The following is a 15950-nucleotide window of genomic DNA, read 5'->3' as shown; positions in this document are numbered from 1 at the left end:
CCGAACGGAAGCATGCCACACAACCATGGCAACGTTTTACGTAAGCGTCAAACTTAGATTTAATTGTCACTTCTCGACTATTCAAATTGTCGCCTATATCCACACATGAATACGCCATATACGCCTTGTCCCTCGCAGTATAGTGGTCTCAAACAAAGCTCGACGTCTATGCAACCGCATGAAGAATGCATCGTTTCCTGGAAAACTTCAAAATCGCGGTGCATAGTCGAGAAGCGTGCGCTATAATTAAACATTACCTCTTCTGTCAGCCTATGTTTCAATCTGCAAAACTGACGTGTTCCAAAGTGAAACAGGCGAAATGGATGTGTTGCCGTTGAACTTCCGTACCCTTTGGCTCTGCGGCATCTGGCACGAGGAGAATGAAAAGCTTACAGTGCCGAGGATCGCCTACAGGTTTTTGGTCATTTGTCTGATGTTTTACTTCACGTTCACTCTTTCGGCTGTGGTTTTCGTGGAGAACTCCAACGTCAGTGAACTGACGGAAGCGATTTTTCTGGCTGTAACCTACATCACCCTCTGCCTAAAGATCGTCAACTTCGCGTTCAGACGAGCGGAGATGATCGAGATACTTCACGATTTCAGACATCCTTACTGCAAAGCTGAGCATTCGGAAGAAAGTGAGATTTTAAAAGGATATTCGAAGCAGGCCAGGAAGATGTACATCTATCTAATGGCTTTTGTCATGTCAGATGTAGCGTACTTTTGGTCTACGTTCGCGTTCAAAGTGAGTAAAAACATCATGGAACTGCCTTATCATACTTACCAGTTTTACAACATGTCAAGCAAAGCGATACTCTTTTCAACCGCGGCTCTTCAAGCGACTTCTGTACTGTATTCGGTTTCCATCAATATTTCATTCGATACGATGACTGCTGGATTGCTTATCTTGACCACTGGACAGCTGGAATTGAACGCGCATAGATTGTCGAAGTTGGGAGAGCATAACGTCGATTCGATGAACGGTTACATCGCTCATAATGTGCTGATCAATGGAACTGTGGACAAAATAGAGTCGTTTATTAAGACAGTCGTCATACCATTTTTGTTTTTCAGTCTTCTCAGTATATGTGCTAGCGTTTTTCAATTGTCGGAGGTGAGCAGTTAGCAGTACTATAAAGTATTATTAGCAGGCTATAATACATTATTTTATTTGTTACAGTACAGCGTGTTTAGTTTGGAATTTTTAGGGCTTTTTTCATTCGCAATATGCATATTGCTCCAAGTTCTCGTCTATTGTTGGTTCGGTAATGAACTGATGCTGAAGGTAAAATACGTATGACAAATTTTCATAAACAGAAAGCTAAAAATATTTTGTGAAATCGATTCAGAGTGAAGCTGTAACGGATGCAATTTACAGAAGTGATTGGACCATGTTGAGTCCTCAGAACAGGAAAAGCTTGCAAGTTATGATGATATGCAACAAAGATGGGCGAACTGTGTCTTTTGGCGGTCAATGCTCCCTTACACTGGAAACTTTCGTTTGGGTAAGGATATGTTAATACAGATAGATCGATAATTAACTTTGATAAATAATATAACGGAAAGCACTTTGACATTTTAGATACTGAAGACTTCATATGCAACAATAAGTTTGCTAAATCGAGTGAGCGCGTAAGAAGAAGTTTCTTCATCAAATTATTTTGGTGAGTAACGAGAGTTTGAATTAAATTGTATGAGTTTGACGAATATAAAATTATGAATGAATAGTAAATTGTTTACATATTAAAATACGAAAAGTGATTTTTGCACAGTGCCATACTACGTCAATGCATACATTCTTGATGGCTTTGCATGCATTAAAAATTTAAGTTTGTAACCCTTATTCGTTATATTTTACAATACTTAGTAGTTTGAGTGTCATTTGAAAAGTCAAAAAGCCTTTTTTCCTTTTTATTCACTGTAATAATCTGTGCTCCAACACAACAGACTTGCCCACATAGTAAAACACTCTGTGCTCGCAGCTGAAGTTTCTCTTCAGATGAATTCGCGCATGTTTGTTATTGTAACTTGAATTCCAGAGTCATGGCAACGCAGAGTTGTTCGCATTCAATTTTGAGTTTAATTGTCCTTTTTGAGTATGCAAATGATGCCCGGATGCACGATGTCTGTGCAGGTGTATTTGCAGAGCAACGTGGCTCTTGTATAATTGTCAACAGCATTGCGAATGCAAAGGTGTAGAGTAAATTTTTAAAATTCCTTGTGGGTATAGACAGCTATGCATCGCGACGACTTTAGTTTCAGTTTCAACCCTTTGTCATGTGTTTGTAAATGGTAGCAAGTAGACGAACTGCTTTCAAGGCTGCAGCTTTACTCAGTCAAATTAAATTTGTATTTTACATTTGATAAAGTATACGGTGAAAAATTTTTTACTAGATATCATGGACATAGTTCCATTAAGCTTTCGAACGTTATATTACTGCGGCATTTGGCACGAAAAAGACGAAGTCATGACTTTTCCAAAGCTGCTGTATCAGTATTTTGTAACTCTAACAATATTCTATTTTACTTTTATCCAAGGAGCCGTTATATTCGAGGCGCAACTCGACGTGAACGAATTCACTGATGCCCTTTTTCTTACTTTAACTTTTGTAACTTTGTGCTTTAAAATAATTAACATGATTTATGGCCGTTCCGAAATTAACTCGTTTCTAAGAGACTTTCGTAATGAACGGTGTAAACCTCTTAAATCCGATGAAGCTGATATTTTAGACGTATACTCAAAAAAGGCGAAGAAAATATACAAAGTCATGATGTCGATGGCAATAATAGATACGCTATTTTTCGTCGTTGTAAACATAATCAAAGTGCTGAACAATATTTCGAATAAATACGTTTTTTTTATAACGAACTTCATCCAAATTGGAACGATGTGCTATTAGCTGAGTATAAACATGTCTTACGATACAATGACACAGCAGGAGTTCTCATGTTTACTGCTGGACAGTTCAAATTAAACGCTTACAGGCTGGCGCAACTAGATCAGAATAATATTCACTTATTGAACCAGTATATAGCCCATAATCGACTGATCAACGGGATTGTGACAAAAATACAATCCTTCTTCATCAGAGCGGTAATTCCATTTTTCTTGTTTAGTCTTATCAGTATTTGTTCCACCACCTTTCAAGTTTCACAGGTTGGGAAATAATTAATTAAATAAGAGTATATCTTCAATTTAGTTTTTGTTTTATGTACGTAGCAAAGTTTCGTATTTTGTACAGCACAGTATATTCAGTTTTAAATTCTTGGGGCTCATAACGTTTGCCACGTGCGTATTATTACAAGTTTTTCTGTACTGCTGGTTTGGCAACAAAATGAAAATTAAGGTAAAATTTGTATGCTATTCTTTACAAATCGAAGCGAGCTGTCAGCAGAATATACGTACCAAAATTTATTTTTATGTTTCAAGAGTACAGCGATATTATCGGCGGCTTACAATTGTGATTGGATAACGCTGGATCCTAAAACACGGAGAAGTTTGTACATCATAATGCTTTGCAATCAAAATGGTCGTACTGTATCTTATAGCGGACAGTGCTCTCTTACTTTAGATACCTTTGTATGGGTAAATACAATGAAAGGAATATTTCTTTCATATGATTTTATATTTCCTTAATCATTTTCTAATTTTACTTTTGATTTTATACATTCAGATTGTGAAGACGTCGTATGCAATGTAAGCGTCCTGCAACAAGTGAATTCATGAATAGGTAGTCGGGCACGAGTATACTTCTGCGTTATTATTACTAATATTATATATTTGTATTTTTAATAATGACGATACAGCGTATTAAGTATATGAAGCATAAAAAGTTGTTTGTATTGTTCAAAATTAGGCAATTTAAAATAAATGAAATCGTGAGTATTACGCGTTTTAGCATTTCTCTTGTTTCATCTTATTTTTAAATAAAGTACAAGGGATTAGTTACTATTTTTAATCTAAGTGAATAGAAATAATAATATTGTTTCTTTACTCCTGTGTACCTGTTCTCTTGCTTATTATAATATCTGCACTATATAAAAATTTAAAAGATTGCCACATTGAGCGATTGTGATTCATGTAAAATTATCCTGTATAATACGCAAATCGAAAATAAAAAATCTTTATGAATTTGCAATTTCACAAGAATTTGTCGTTCACCAGACACTTATTTTACAATACTGCATTGTCACGCAGCGGAATCAAAGTACCCTATAGACGAAACTTATGTATTCTCGCCATAGAGCGCGGTGTAATTAAACACCGAGTGTACGTCAAAGTAAAATTTAATCACATTCTAAAGTATGCAAACTGTCACCGATGCCGCAGAGACGGAAATCCATCTGGTTGCTGTAGATAATTGCAGGGTTCGCTGATGCAGTTTCCGCATTTATGACGAATCGACGCATATTTCTTAAGAAGGAAACGTACATGCATATCTCTTGGTTCCCCTTTGTATGTGCTAAAGTTAGATGTAACAATGGACATACTTCCGTTGAATTTTCGAATTCTACGATACTGTGGCATTTGGTATGAATTGCCGGAGCACTTATGGCTCGTCAAGATAGTTTACAAGATATTCGTTGTTGTTGTGATTTTTTCCTTTACTCTCTCGGAACTCATAGAACTGGCTCTGACTTACGACGACTTGCAAAACTTAACGGAATGTCTTTTCTTGACGCTGACCTTTTTGGCGCTGTGTTTTAAAATGATCAATTTCATGTGTCGACAAGAGAGTTTGAAAGCGCTTCTGAATACTTTTCGAGATGAAATTTGTCAGCCGAAGACGTTGGAAGAAAAAGACATCATCGAAAAAAATAGGAGTATGTTGAGATTGTTCTGTATATCATATTTCAGTTTAGGAATATTATCAGGTTCGACGCTTGTCTTCGTACCTTTTGCAAGTTTCAAAAGCAGCAAGATTGAGCTTCCTATAAAAACGTATCAGCCGTACGATGTCGAAGATTTCGTGCTGTTTTCGCTAACATATTTCCATCAGATTTTGAGTATGTATTTAGGTGTTTTGATTAACGTTTCTTTGGATATGCTAGTATGTGGATTTATATTTCTGACATGTGGGCAATTGGATCTTTGTTATTATAGAATAGTTTCTAGTAATATGTATACCATGAATAATAATATAAGGCATCATGCAGTAACAAAAGATATTGTCAAAAAAATGCAATCCTTTTCTATAGTCGTTGTTGTGCCTCTTTTCATTTTTAGTTTGATAACGCTCTGCACTAGCTTATTTTTAATGCCAGAGGTAATACAATTATATTATTTCAATTATTGTAAAATTTCATATGTACTTACTTATTCAAAGTTTGAAAATCACTCACGTGTTTGCAGAAAGAAATCATGAGCTTCGAATTCATCACATTGTTTATATATCTCACGTGCATGTTAACTCAAATATTTTTATACTGCTGGTTTGGAAATGAATTGCAATTGAAGGTACGGAAATTTGCTATAGCACGTAATAACTGACATGATGAAATCGAGTTTTGTCATGTCAAGAAATAAAGTTTACAATGGTCTGTGACAAAATGTCCAAATTTTTAACATATTCGTCATCATATTTGATACTATTTTACTCATACGTATTTTACTTTTTTATTATATTAGAGCAAAACTATATCCGATGCAGTTTACCACAGCAATTGGACTCGTTTGACACCCAAGCTAAGGAGAAATCTTCTTTTCACTATGTTCATAAGTCAGAATGGACTGATGATTTCGTTTCATGGTCAATGTAGTCTTTCCATAAATACATATGTTTCGGTATGCTTGATTTATTCTCGAATTTTTAACTTATTAATTGTTGCATACATGGAATATCTCTTTTTTTCTATTTATTTTAGATACTGAAAACTTCTTATGCGGCCTTCAATTTATTGAGAAAGACTTCAAATACCTTAGGTGTATAGCGATTATAGTGTTTGAACATTCACGTGAATATTCACGTGAATCGATAAATATTCATTAGAAATAAATTCAAGGAAATAGATTGCATAATTAACTTTTCGTAGTAAAAATCGTATCCTCGATTACAATGTACTGAAGCGTATCTATTGTAGGCTATTGAACCTTGGATTTGAAGGTCATCGAAAAAGAACCTATTCTGTTCTGAAAATTATGATACTGTCTCTCTTTTATTCGTCGCAATTGGAGACTACAGGGTATTGAAAATGCGAACATTCACATAACTTTATCATCCATTGTTACCTATTTTAATACTCAGGTGCTATAATAATGCTATTTAATGCTATATAAATCTGAACACATCTACCTACAAAGTTTCCTGGACTATCTAAATTCCTAAAAATCATAATGACAACCTCGAACAATAATTTGGCTTCTGAAATGCTGTGTATCAAAAACGTTAAAAATACCTCTTCTAAATCACATCAATATATCAATGACAAGTATAGTAAACTTGATTATTTTTACAAGTAAATAGAATTCTCTGAGTTAAGACATGCTTATTTTTTTTATTATAACATACATTTGTAGTTTCATTTTAGATTTTTAATTTATTTCAATCAGTTATTATGTATAAAATATTTTAGTCTTGCAACTATACTTGCATTTAAATTAGTATACGTACAATATGAAACTCTTATACTCATAAGCTATAGCTCCAACGTGTAGTAGTCGAAATGCTTTGCTCTAACCCTTGCAACATAAAGCGTCTATTACATTGGATCTGAACAATTATCCCTTAGATATGCAAACTACTGTGAATTTCTCATTCCGAACAATTACACGTCATTATTGTGGAGCGGGACGTTAAATGTCGCTTTTACAGAAAACTAAATTCAGCTCGCGACACAGCCTTTGTCGTCATGCGAATGAATTTCAAAACAATCAGTGAAATCCACGATGGATATGTTGCCGTCTTTTCGTGTCCTCGCGTACCTTGGAATTTGGATAGAAGAAGGTTCTAGTTTCGTATTTTTGCGGAGATTGTGCGGATTGTTCTTGTCAAATACGATATTTTATTTCACTCTAACGGAAGTAATAGAGCTGTACTTGTTGCGGAACAATATCGAGGAACTCGTGGACGTGATGTTTTTGACTGTGACTTTCGCTATGCTGTGCTTGAAGATCCTCAACTTCAATTTTCGCCACAAGGGCTTATTGAACTTGCTCACGGATTTTCGCATGGATGTATGCAAAGCTAGATCACCGGAAGAGGAAAATATTTTGAACAAGTATACCACGAAAATTTTGAATATATTTCAAAATATTTTGGTACTATCGCAGGCAACCGGTATCTTTTTCTGCGTCCTACCGTTCATAACTCTGGAACCAGCTGATTACGAGATACCTTATAAAACTTACCAATTTTACGACGATACGACTGCTATGGGTTTTACCATAACCTGTGTTATTCAGTTCATAGCACTAATATTCGGCATTTTCATCAATGTGTCCATGGACACGATGATATACGGTTTTATCATATTATCCACTGGTCAGTTCGAATTGATAAGCTACAGGATAAATAAGTCTTCGAAAGAAAATGACAGAGCGTTACTGAAACAGTGTATTATGCATCATAATTGTATGAATAATTTAGTAAAAAAGACGACAAACCTTTTTATGACTGTGATTGCTCCGCTCTTCTTCTTCAGCTTGCTTACTTTGTGTGCCAGCATTTTTCAAATGTCCCAGGTTTATCATACTTAATATCATTTTTTATGCAATTAATGCCTGCACACTGCACATTCTTCAATTTTCGACTTCCGCCGAGCGCACTAGAGTTTGTGCAATCTGTCAAAAAGCATATTCTTTTAAATCTCTCAAAGATAACGGCACTCGTTAACGCATTCATTTAAACTAACTATCGATTAAATTTGTGTACTTTGCAGAACGATATAATAAGTCTTGAATTTTTGGGTTTTGCCATGTATCTCTCGTGCATGCTCTGTCAAGTTTTTCTCTACTGTTGGTATGGAAACGAACTCAAGCTGAAGGTGTTTAAGGAAACAATAATTCTAATGATAAACTATTACTTAATTTTGTATTTTGAATTTTAGAGTGCAGATCTTGTCAATGAAGTTTTTGGAAGTGACTGGACCGTGTTGGAATATACAGAAAAGAAGACTCTGTACCTGCTAATGTTGTCCGCTCAGAGACCCTGCGATATATCTTGGCGAGGACAATGTACTCTGTCTTTGGAAACTTTCGTGTGGGTAAGAAGCGTTTATTTTTACGATAATTTATAACAGTAATCATAGATACGTATATATATATATATATATATATATATATATATATATATATATACATGTACTTTTTCGCAGATAATGAAAACGTCGTATACAGCATTCAATTTATTGCAACGTGCTTCGGATAAATAGACTATTTTTTTGCTCGTAAATTGTACTCTCAAAAAAAAGCTTTTTTCAAAAGTGAAAATCTTGGCATGTACAAGGCTAATAAATGTAGTGAAATCTCTAAATATAAAAATGTCAAGTAAATGTTTTTTTGCTTTACGCATTAAAATATCATTTTTTGGGAAAACATAATTTTACTTTAATTTTATATCTTAACGCGTATAGCAAAAAAACATTTACTTGACATTTTTATATTTAGAGATTTCACTACATTTATTAGCCTTTTTCTTTTGAAAAAAGTTTTTTTTTGAGAGAGATTTTACATCTTTTACAAAGCATATTCTTCTTGCTATTGCACTTCATTAAATCTTGATCTAATAAGTTAATGACTTAATATTCTTGAATGAACCTTTTATACATGAAAAATTAGGATAATATATTTAAGTCGATACCAACAGATTGCGCATACGCGCAATAATAATGATTTAAATGCAATCGAGATTTTTTTTAAGGTTAGGAAAACCTAATTTCAAAGTATATAGGGTCGCGCCGTCGACAAATCGTACTTCGTACTTTTTCTTGTCAAAGCGGCGCTATCGCGCCCCCTTGATCACAGATTATAAATATATAAATTATTCTTGCATAATTTTGGTTGATAATGTAATTTGATATTTATAAAGTTCCATCATCTATACGTTACCTTGATATCCTTTTTTTTATAATATTGTTAGTTCACTAGTAAGTAATTATTAAAACTTATTTTCACTGTTTGTCTTTGCTTATTATCTAAAGTACGCACTGCAATAATACAAATTTTCATGATTTTAAACTATTTTCCTATGAATGTAAAATAAAATTTCACAACTTTCCTGAAAAATCTAACGCTTGGCGCATGTGAGGCACTTATCTTACAACGCGTCATTACCGAGTAGCAAAATCAATGCATATGCGATATAGAATAATTTGTCCCATACAATGCAGCGTTATTAGAAGACAGGAATACGCATCGCAGTGAAATATAATTGCATTCTAAAGTATGCAAATCGTCGACGATGTCGCATAGACGGAAAATGTATCGGAACTTGTCGTACGCCGCATTTCGACCAATTTGCGTAATAGCAGGGCTCGCTGCAGTTGCCGCATTTATGGCAAGTCTTCGCGTACTTCCCGAGAACAGCAAACGTCCACGTGTCCCTCGATTCCCCTATACGCATATGCTAAACTTAGATAATAATGGACGTATTACCGTTGAATTTTCGAAGTCTACAGTACTGCGGCATCTGGTATGAATTTCCGGAGCACTTATGGCTCATCAAGACAGTTTATAGGACGTTCATCGTTGTTGTGATTTTTTCCTTTACTCTCTCGGAACTCATAGAACTGGCTCTGACTTACGACGACTTGCAAAACTTAACAGAGTGTCTCTTCTTGGCCCTGACCTTTTTGGCGCTGTGTTTTAAAATGATCAATTTCATGTGTCGACAAGAGAGTTTGAAAGCGCTTCTGAATACTTTTCGAGATGAAATTTGTCAGCCGAAGACGTTGGAAGAAAAAGGTATCCTCGCCAAGTATCAGAATATACTAAAAAAAGTTTTTATATTTTATATGAGTTTAGGACTAATGTCCGGTTCTTCGCTTCTAATCGTACCGCTTGTAAGTATGGAAAACAGTAGGATTAGCACACTTCCAATGAAAGCGTATCAACCGTACGATGTTGAAGATACAATTTTATTAAACATAACGTATTTTTATCAAGTATTTAGTACGTGGATTGGTATTATCATAAATGTCAGTTTGGATTTAATGGTCTGTGGTTTTATTATTTTGATTTGTGGTCAATTGGATCTTTGTTGTTATAGAATACTTTGCACAAAAACAAAAATGTTTCACGATAATAATGTAAGACATCATGCAGTAATAGCAGAAGTTGTCAGAAGAGTGAAGTCGTTTTTTATAGTCGTCATCGTGCCTCTTTTTATTTTTAGTTTAATAACGCTTTGCACTAGTTTATTTCAAATGCCTGAGGTAACTTGTTCAACCATGCATAGCATATCCACGTATACACATTGATACAAAGTTTTAAATAACTTACACATTTTACAGAAAGAAGTTTTGAGTCTCGAATTCTTCTCATTGTTCATGTACTTATCGTGCATGTTGTTTCAAATTTTTATATATTGCTGGTTTGGAAATGAATTGCAACTGAAGGTATTTCATAATCTTCTGTCCTCAATTACTAGAATTATAATGATAAGAAAATACAGTATAGATTTGTTTATTTCAGAGTAAAACAATAGTCGACGCAGTTTACCAAAGCGACTGGACGGATTTAACGCCAAAGCTGAGGAGACATCTTCTATTCACTATGTTTATAAGTCAAAATGGATTGACGATATCGTTTCACGGACAATGCAGCCTTTCCATAAATACATATGTTTCAGTATGATTCTTCTTTTTTCATTTCCAATTTATTCATTATTGCATTTATTTTATTGTCATTTGTTTCAGATACTGAAAACTTCGTATGGTGTTTTCAATTTGCTGCAAAAGACATCGAATATCTGAAAGATATAATTTATAGTAACTTATATATTCGAATCATAAGATTCATATAACAAGATATTTTCCTATATTTATGTGAAATCTATTTTTTTTTTTTAAATAATATATTTTTATAACGACACATTCAACGTTTTCGAGAAAATATAGAAATAAATAATTGAAAATCAGTTCATACAGATTTCAACGAGTAAACTCATATTTATTATTTGCTTGATTGCTCATCTTTATATCAAATGTAATCGTTTAAATTAATTTGTGTATGTGCTGAATGGTCATACCTGCATTATACCTAAATACTTTAAATTTAAATTATGATTTATGGAAAACTCTATGGATCTACTACAACTTTCGATTGCCTTTGTTGTTTATACCAGTTGGAAATTTTGATAGAAAAAGTATAGTATAAGAGTTCTCTTTTGACATTTGCACGTAACAGAATACAATGACAAAATCAATGTACGTCACTCGATATGCGATCTGCACACTCTCTTCATACAATGCAATGATATTAAAAGACAGTAGTAATGTAGCAGTATAGCATCGACGCAATTGATATTTAAAATATGCAAACCACCACTGATATCGCGGAGACAGAAACTCTTCCGTTTCTCAGTACCGATGATTTCCAAATAATTGCGCGTGATTGCTGCGCACATACGTAATTTCTCTTGCTGGTATAAACAGTTCTACTGACGTTCCGAAGACGCCAACATACCCCTTGATACGTAGAAACAATGGACGTATTACCACTGAATTTCAGAATCTTGCAATACTGTGGCATTTGGTACGAATATCCAGAGCACTTGTGGATGGTAAAAACGGTCTACAAGACGTTCGTTGTAGTTGTGCTGTTCTCTCTCACGTTGTCGGAACTCATTGAGCTTGGACTGATTAGTAATAATGTCCATGAATCGACGGAGTGTCTTTTTTTATCGTTGACTTTTTTAACTATTTGCTTCAAAATTATCAATTTCATGTGCCGACAAGATAGTTTGAAGGAGATCTTGGACGCCTACCGGGTGGATATTTTTCGACCGAAAACAGCGGAGGAGAAGCAGATAATCGTGAATTATCAGAACGTAATATCAACATTCTTTGTGATATATTTGACTATGGCTTTGATGGCAGGTACATGTATGATTCTCGTGCCTATCATAAGCTCGACGAGCAATGACACTGAGCTTCCCATAAAGACTTATCAACCGTATAATACTCAAGATTTAATGCTTTATTCGATTACGTATTTTCATCAAATCTTAAGCTTTCTTTTTGGCATCTTAATAAACGTTTGTATGGACATGTTGGTTTGCGGATTTGTAATTCTAGCGTGTTGTCAATTGGATTTATGTGGTCACAGAATCGGCCAGAATCAAATGGATATACCTGCCAAAGATCATATAACGCATCATATATTAATTGGAGATGTAGTTAAAAAAGTGCAATCTTTTTTCATCGTTGTTGTAGTACTCCTATTTTCTTGTAGTCTGATTATTTTGTGTACTAGTTTATTTCAAATGCCTCAGGTTAGTGTATTTCGGTTCTTTATAATTAACGCGTTTTTAAATAATTGGAAAAGTTGTAATTTACTGATTAAATAGGCCTATTATTTTTTATAGCAAAATATTATGACCCTTGAATTTTTTACTTTGTTCATGTACCTAATGAGCGTTTTATATCAAATATTTGTATACTGTTGGTTTGGAAATCAACTTCAATTGAAGGTAAATGTGTCACATAATAAATTGGAAATTTTTTGTAAGTATCTAAACGAAACGTATCGATATTTCTTTTCAGAGTAAATCAATATCTGATGCAATATATGACAGTAACTGGGCTGATCTAACGCCTCACAAAAGAAAAGATTACCTCTTCAGTATGTTTATGAGCCAAAATGGATTTACCATTTCTTTTCATGGACAATGCAGCATTTCAATTCAAACATACGTTTGGGTATGCTATCTGGGTTAAGGTCTAGAGCATAGAAAATTGATGGTTTTAATTAGCAATATGTAATAATCCATGATGATTACTTTTTTCAGATCGTAAAAACTTCTTACGGAGCTTATAATCTACTGCAAAAGACTTCAGCTTAATTTAAGTAAATGTCGTAGCCAAAATAACAGAAGTACAGCTAGCTTTCTACCGTATCACAAAATATATTTAAGGCTATGTATTAAGAATAATAAAGCACTGAAAGAATAAAATAGTTTGAAGCACAAATTTAATGTCATTAGCACTATCAACACATTTTCTGTCCAAGTCTCGTCAGCGTATATGCAGAGCACCAAACACTATACGAATTTTCGTGATCAAACTTTCTTCACAAGTACAAAAAGTATGCGCACAAAATAAATTAAATATTAATTTAACCAAACTTGGAGGATAGTAAAAAACTTTTAGTATACTTTAATTTGTTTTATAAATATGTAAGAAAATATAAAAACGAATAATTGAAAAAGGATATCTATAAATTCTAAAAAGCTACAAACATTGTGCACAGATTACCTTTTCGTGTTTGCATCTGTCAGAAAATTATTAAAACTCCAATTTGAAAACATTTGATCATTCGTATTTTTTTAACAACGTACTTTTATTGATGTAAAGAGAATATAAAAGTAATAAAGTATCCTTCTGACGTTTCCAATGAAATGGAATGCAATGACAAAATCAATGTATACTAGTTACTCGATATGCAATATCTAGAAATTCTCTTCATGCGATACGTAACAACATTATACGACAGTAGTACGTAGAAGCAGAGCATCAGTGCCATTTACATTTAAAATATGCAAACTACCGCTAATATCACAGATACGGAAACTCATTCGTTTCTCCGTACACCCATCGTTTTGACAATAATTGCGTGATTGCTATGGGCGTACATAGTTTCTCTCATTGATACGACAGTAGTTCTACTGATATTTCCTAAGCAGTCAGAATACCTCATTGTCAGAGAGAAACAATGGACGTTTTACATCTGAATTTTAGAGTCCTGCAATACTGCGGCATCTGGTACGAATATCCGGAGAACTTATGGCTAGTCAAAATGGTGTACAAAACGTTAATAGTTGTCATGCTTTTCTGCTTCACGCTGTCGGAGCTCACCGAGCTTGTGCTAAACAGGAACAATGTGCATGATTTGACAGAGTGTCTATTTTTGTCGTTAACCTTTTTAACTTGTTGTTTCAAAATGATCAATTTCCTGTGCCGACAAGAGGGTTTAAACCGGATATTGAATGCCTATCGAGCAGATGTTTTTCAACCGAAAACAACAGAGGAGAAGCAGATGACAACGCAGTATCAGAATCTAATATCGAAGTTTTTTATGGTGTACTTAATTATGGCATTGTTGTCCGGTATATGCTTAAGTCTTATACCTATCATAAGCTCCGCGAGCAATGAGACTCAGTTTCCTGCAAAGTCTTATCAACCGTACAATACTCAAGATTCAACTCTTTATTTGATTACGTATTTTCATCAAATATTGAGCATCTTTTTTGGCATTTTTATAAACGTTTCTATGGATATGTTGGTGTGTGGATTTATAATTTTAGCATGTTGTCAATTAGACTTATGCTGTTACAGAATTAGTCTTAATAAAAAGGATACATCGACAAACGACCATGTAGTACATCACGTTCTTATCGGACATGCTGTCAACAGAGTGCAATCTTTTTTCATCGTGATCATCGTACTTCTATTCATTTTTAATTTGATTGTTTTATGTACAAGTTTATTTCAAATACCTCAGGTTAGCGGTATCATACTATTATTTTATTATATATATATATTGTGTTTTTTGTGATCAAAGTTTTTCACGTCATTAAAATCTTGATTGACAATTTGAAGAGACGTATTCTTTGTTACAGAAAAATATTATGACCCTTGAATTCTTTACTTTGTTTGTGTACCTAGTTGGTATATTATTTCAAGTATATGTGTATTGTTGGTTTGGAAATCAACTTCAATTGAAGGTATAAGCTCAATAATGGTATTAAGAGACATCACTAAAAAGCCATTAACGTTTCAATATGTTTGACAGAGTAAAACAATATCTGATGCAATTTATGAAAGTAATTGGCCCGATCTAACGCCTTGTAAGAGAAAAGATTATATCTTCAGTATGTTTATGAGTCAAAATGGATTTACGATTTCTTTTCATGGACAATGCAGTCTTTCAATTAAAACATACGTTTGGGTATAGTGTTTGATTGTGCTGAATTGTGATGCTGTTAAATTTTTTATACATATAAATATTTCATAATAATTATTAATTTTTCAGATAGTAAAAACTTCTTATGCCGTTTACAATCTACTACAGAATACGTCAACTTAATTAAATAAAATAGTAAAAACCTATCTGTACTGTTATTCGAAGATAAGCCTACATATTTCCATGAGATTATCTGTGATATTTAGTGTAATTATTATATTTGCTGATTATGAATAGTAATTAGTTTATTGTTATGCATTTTATACTGAATAAATTTGTCATTAGAATCCAGGTAAATTACTTGGTATTTTAGAAAAAATATATTTATATATAATCAGTCCACGCATACTCGATGTTTTTATGTGCACCTTTAAGTCGACCGCCACTTGCCAGGCACTCTGCGTTTGGTTTCGCAAGTATATGTATATAGAAGAAGCAGAATAAACTGCACGACTTAAAGCGGTAAACTGTTATACTTGAAAAAAGCGGCCACATCTGTTGTCATCGTATTTCACCTATTTTTACTGACTCGTACAGTTATTATTTTTCTTTACAGTATAAAATACTAATGCTAATGATTAGTCAGAAAAACCGGTAACTTATTAATAGCCCACGTGGAAATGATAAATTAATTCGGAAAATTTTACAGATATTCAAACGAGACTATTTTTATAACAGCTTAGGCTACTTGTATGAAGGTATAGTCTCTATCAAATGCAAATGTAAATTATTATAATTTTAATTATTACTTTAGAATGCCTCATTACCATTGAAAAGGAAGTTGGAAGAATTATTAAGAGTTCAATTGACGTAATTGATGTTCGGATTT

General features: G+C 33.7%; 5 protein-coding genes, 1 long non-coding RNA gene and 1 pseudogene across 12 annotated transcripts; 6 read left to right on the top strand and 1 right to left on the bottom strand.

Annotated features, from left to right (window-relative positions):
- Positions 1 to 305: 305 nt before the first annotated feature.
- On the top strand, positions 306 to 2646 carry Or122 (odorant receptor 122). 4 transcript variants are annotated; one of them, XM_031930872.2, is made up of 5 exons: positions 306 to 1114; positions 1181 to 1285; positions 1350 to 1505; positions 1583 to 1664; positions 2539 to 2646. In XM_031930872.2, the coding sequence occupies exons 1-4, from the start codon at positions 320 to 322 to the stop codon at positions 1634 to 1636; spliced, it is 1110 nt and encodes a 369-aa protein (XP_031786732.1). In that variant the 5' UTR covers positions 306 to 319; the 3' UTR covers positions 1637 to 1664; positions 2539 to 2646. The 4 variants fall into 4 exon arrangements, with proteins under 4 accessions (XP_031786732.1, XP_031786733.1, XP_031786734.1 ...); XM_031930873.2 differs by lacking the exon at positions 2539 to 2646 and having other exon boundaries at positions 306 to 638; positions 711 to 1114; positions 1583 to 1696; NM_001170988.1 differs by lacking the exon at positions 2539 to 2646 and having other exon boundaries at positions 320 to 1114; positions 1583 to 1636.
- Or123PSE (odorant receptor 123 pseudogene) lies at positions 2400 to 3719 on the top strand (annotated as a pseudogene).
- LOC116738616 lies at positions 3191 to 3492 on the bottom strand. Its single transcript, XR_004345072.1, has 2 exons — positions 3407 to 3492; positions 3191 to 3319 (listed from the first exon to the last, which is right to left on the bottom strand). It is a non-coding gene; the product is annotated as an uncharacterized LOC116738616 (long non-coding RNA).
- Or124 (odorant receptor 124) lies at positions 4335 to 5931 on the top strand. Of its 2 annotated transcripts, NM_001190604.1 has the most exons (4): positions 4482 to 5267; positions 5354 to 5458; positions 5630 to 5785; positions 5866 to 5931. In NM_001190604.1, the coding sequence occupies exons 1-4, from the start codon at positions 4482 to 4484 to the stop codon at positions 5929 to 5931; spliced, it is 1113 nt and encodes a 370-aa protein (NP_001177533.1). The 2 variants fall into 2 exon arrangements, with proteins under 2 accessions (XP_031786756.1, NP_001177533.1); XM_031930896.1 differs by lacking the exon at positions 5866 to 5931 and having other exon boundaries at positions 4335 to 5267; positions 5354 to 5538; positions 5630 to 5745.
- Positions 5932 to 6444: 513 nt separating this feature from the next.
- Or125 (odorant receptor 125) lies at positions 6445 to 13246 on the top strand. Of its 2 annotated transcripts, XM_031930897.2 has the most exons (8): positions 6445 to 7681; positions 7879 to 7983; positions 8047 to 8202; positions 8314 to 8353; positions 11629 to 12431; positions 12525 to 12629; positions 12703 to 12858; positions 12948 to 13246. In XM_031930897.2, the coding sequence occupies exons 1-8, from the start codon at positions 6887 to 6889 to the stop codon at positions 12999 to 13001; spliced, it is 2214 nt and encodes a 737-aa protein (XP_031786757.1). In that variant the 5' UTR covers positions 6445 to 6886; the 3' UTR covers positions 13002 to 13246. The 2 variants fall into 2 exon arrangements, with proteins under 2 accessions (XP_031786757.1, NP_001177534.1); NM_001190605.1 differs by lacking the exons at positions 11629 to 12431; positions 12525 to 12629; positions 12703 to 12858; positions 12948 to 13246 and having other exon boundaries at positions 6887 to 7681; positions 8314 to 8370.
- Or126 (odorant receptor 126) lies at positions 9550 to 11100 on the top strand. 2 transcript variants are annotated; one of them, XM_031930898.2, is made up of 5 exons: positions 9550 to 9901; positions 9962 to 10371; positions 10450 to 10554; positions 10631 to 10786; positions 10855 to 11100. In XM_031930898.2, the coding sequence occupies exons 1-5, from the start codon at positions 9580 to 9582 to the stop codon at positions 10909 to 10911; spliced, it is 1050 nt and encodes a 349-aa protein (XP_031786758.1). In that variant the 5' UTR covers positions 9550 to 9579; the 3' UTR covers positions 10912 to 11100. The 2 variants fall into 2 exon arrangements, with proteins under 2 accessions (XP_031786758.1, NP_001177535.1); NM_001190606.1 differs by having other exon boundaries at positions 9580 to 10371; positions 10855 to 10911.
- A 624-nt stretch (positions 13247 to 13870) lies between the features above and the next one.
- Positions 13871 to 15244, top strand: Or128 (odorant receptor 128). Its single transcript, NM_001190607.1, has 4 exons — positions 13871 to 14659; positions 14778 to 14882; positions 14951 to 15106; positions 15191 to 15244. The coding sequence occupies exons 1-4, from the start codon at positions 13871 to 13873 to the stop codon at positions 15242 to 15244; spliced, it is 1104 nt and encodes a 367-aa protein (NP_001177536.1).
- Positions 15245 to 15950: the final 706 nt, after the last annotated feature.

This window comes from Nasonia vitripennis, chromosome 5 (genome assembly GCF_009193385.2).
Source record: "Nasonia vitripennis strain AsymCx chromosome 5, Nvit_psr_1.1, whole genome shotgun sequence".
Taxonomy (NCBI): domain Eukaryota; kingdom Metazoa; phylum Arthropoda; class Insecta; order Hymenoptera; family Pteromalidae; genus Nasonia; species Nasonia vitripennis.
Note: the sequence above shows the minus strand (reverse complement) of the source record. Positions and strands in the feature narration are given on the sequence as shown.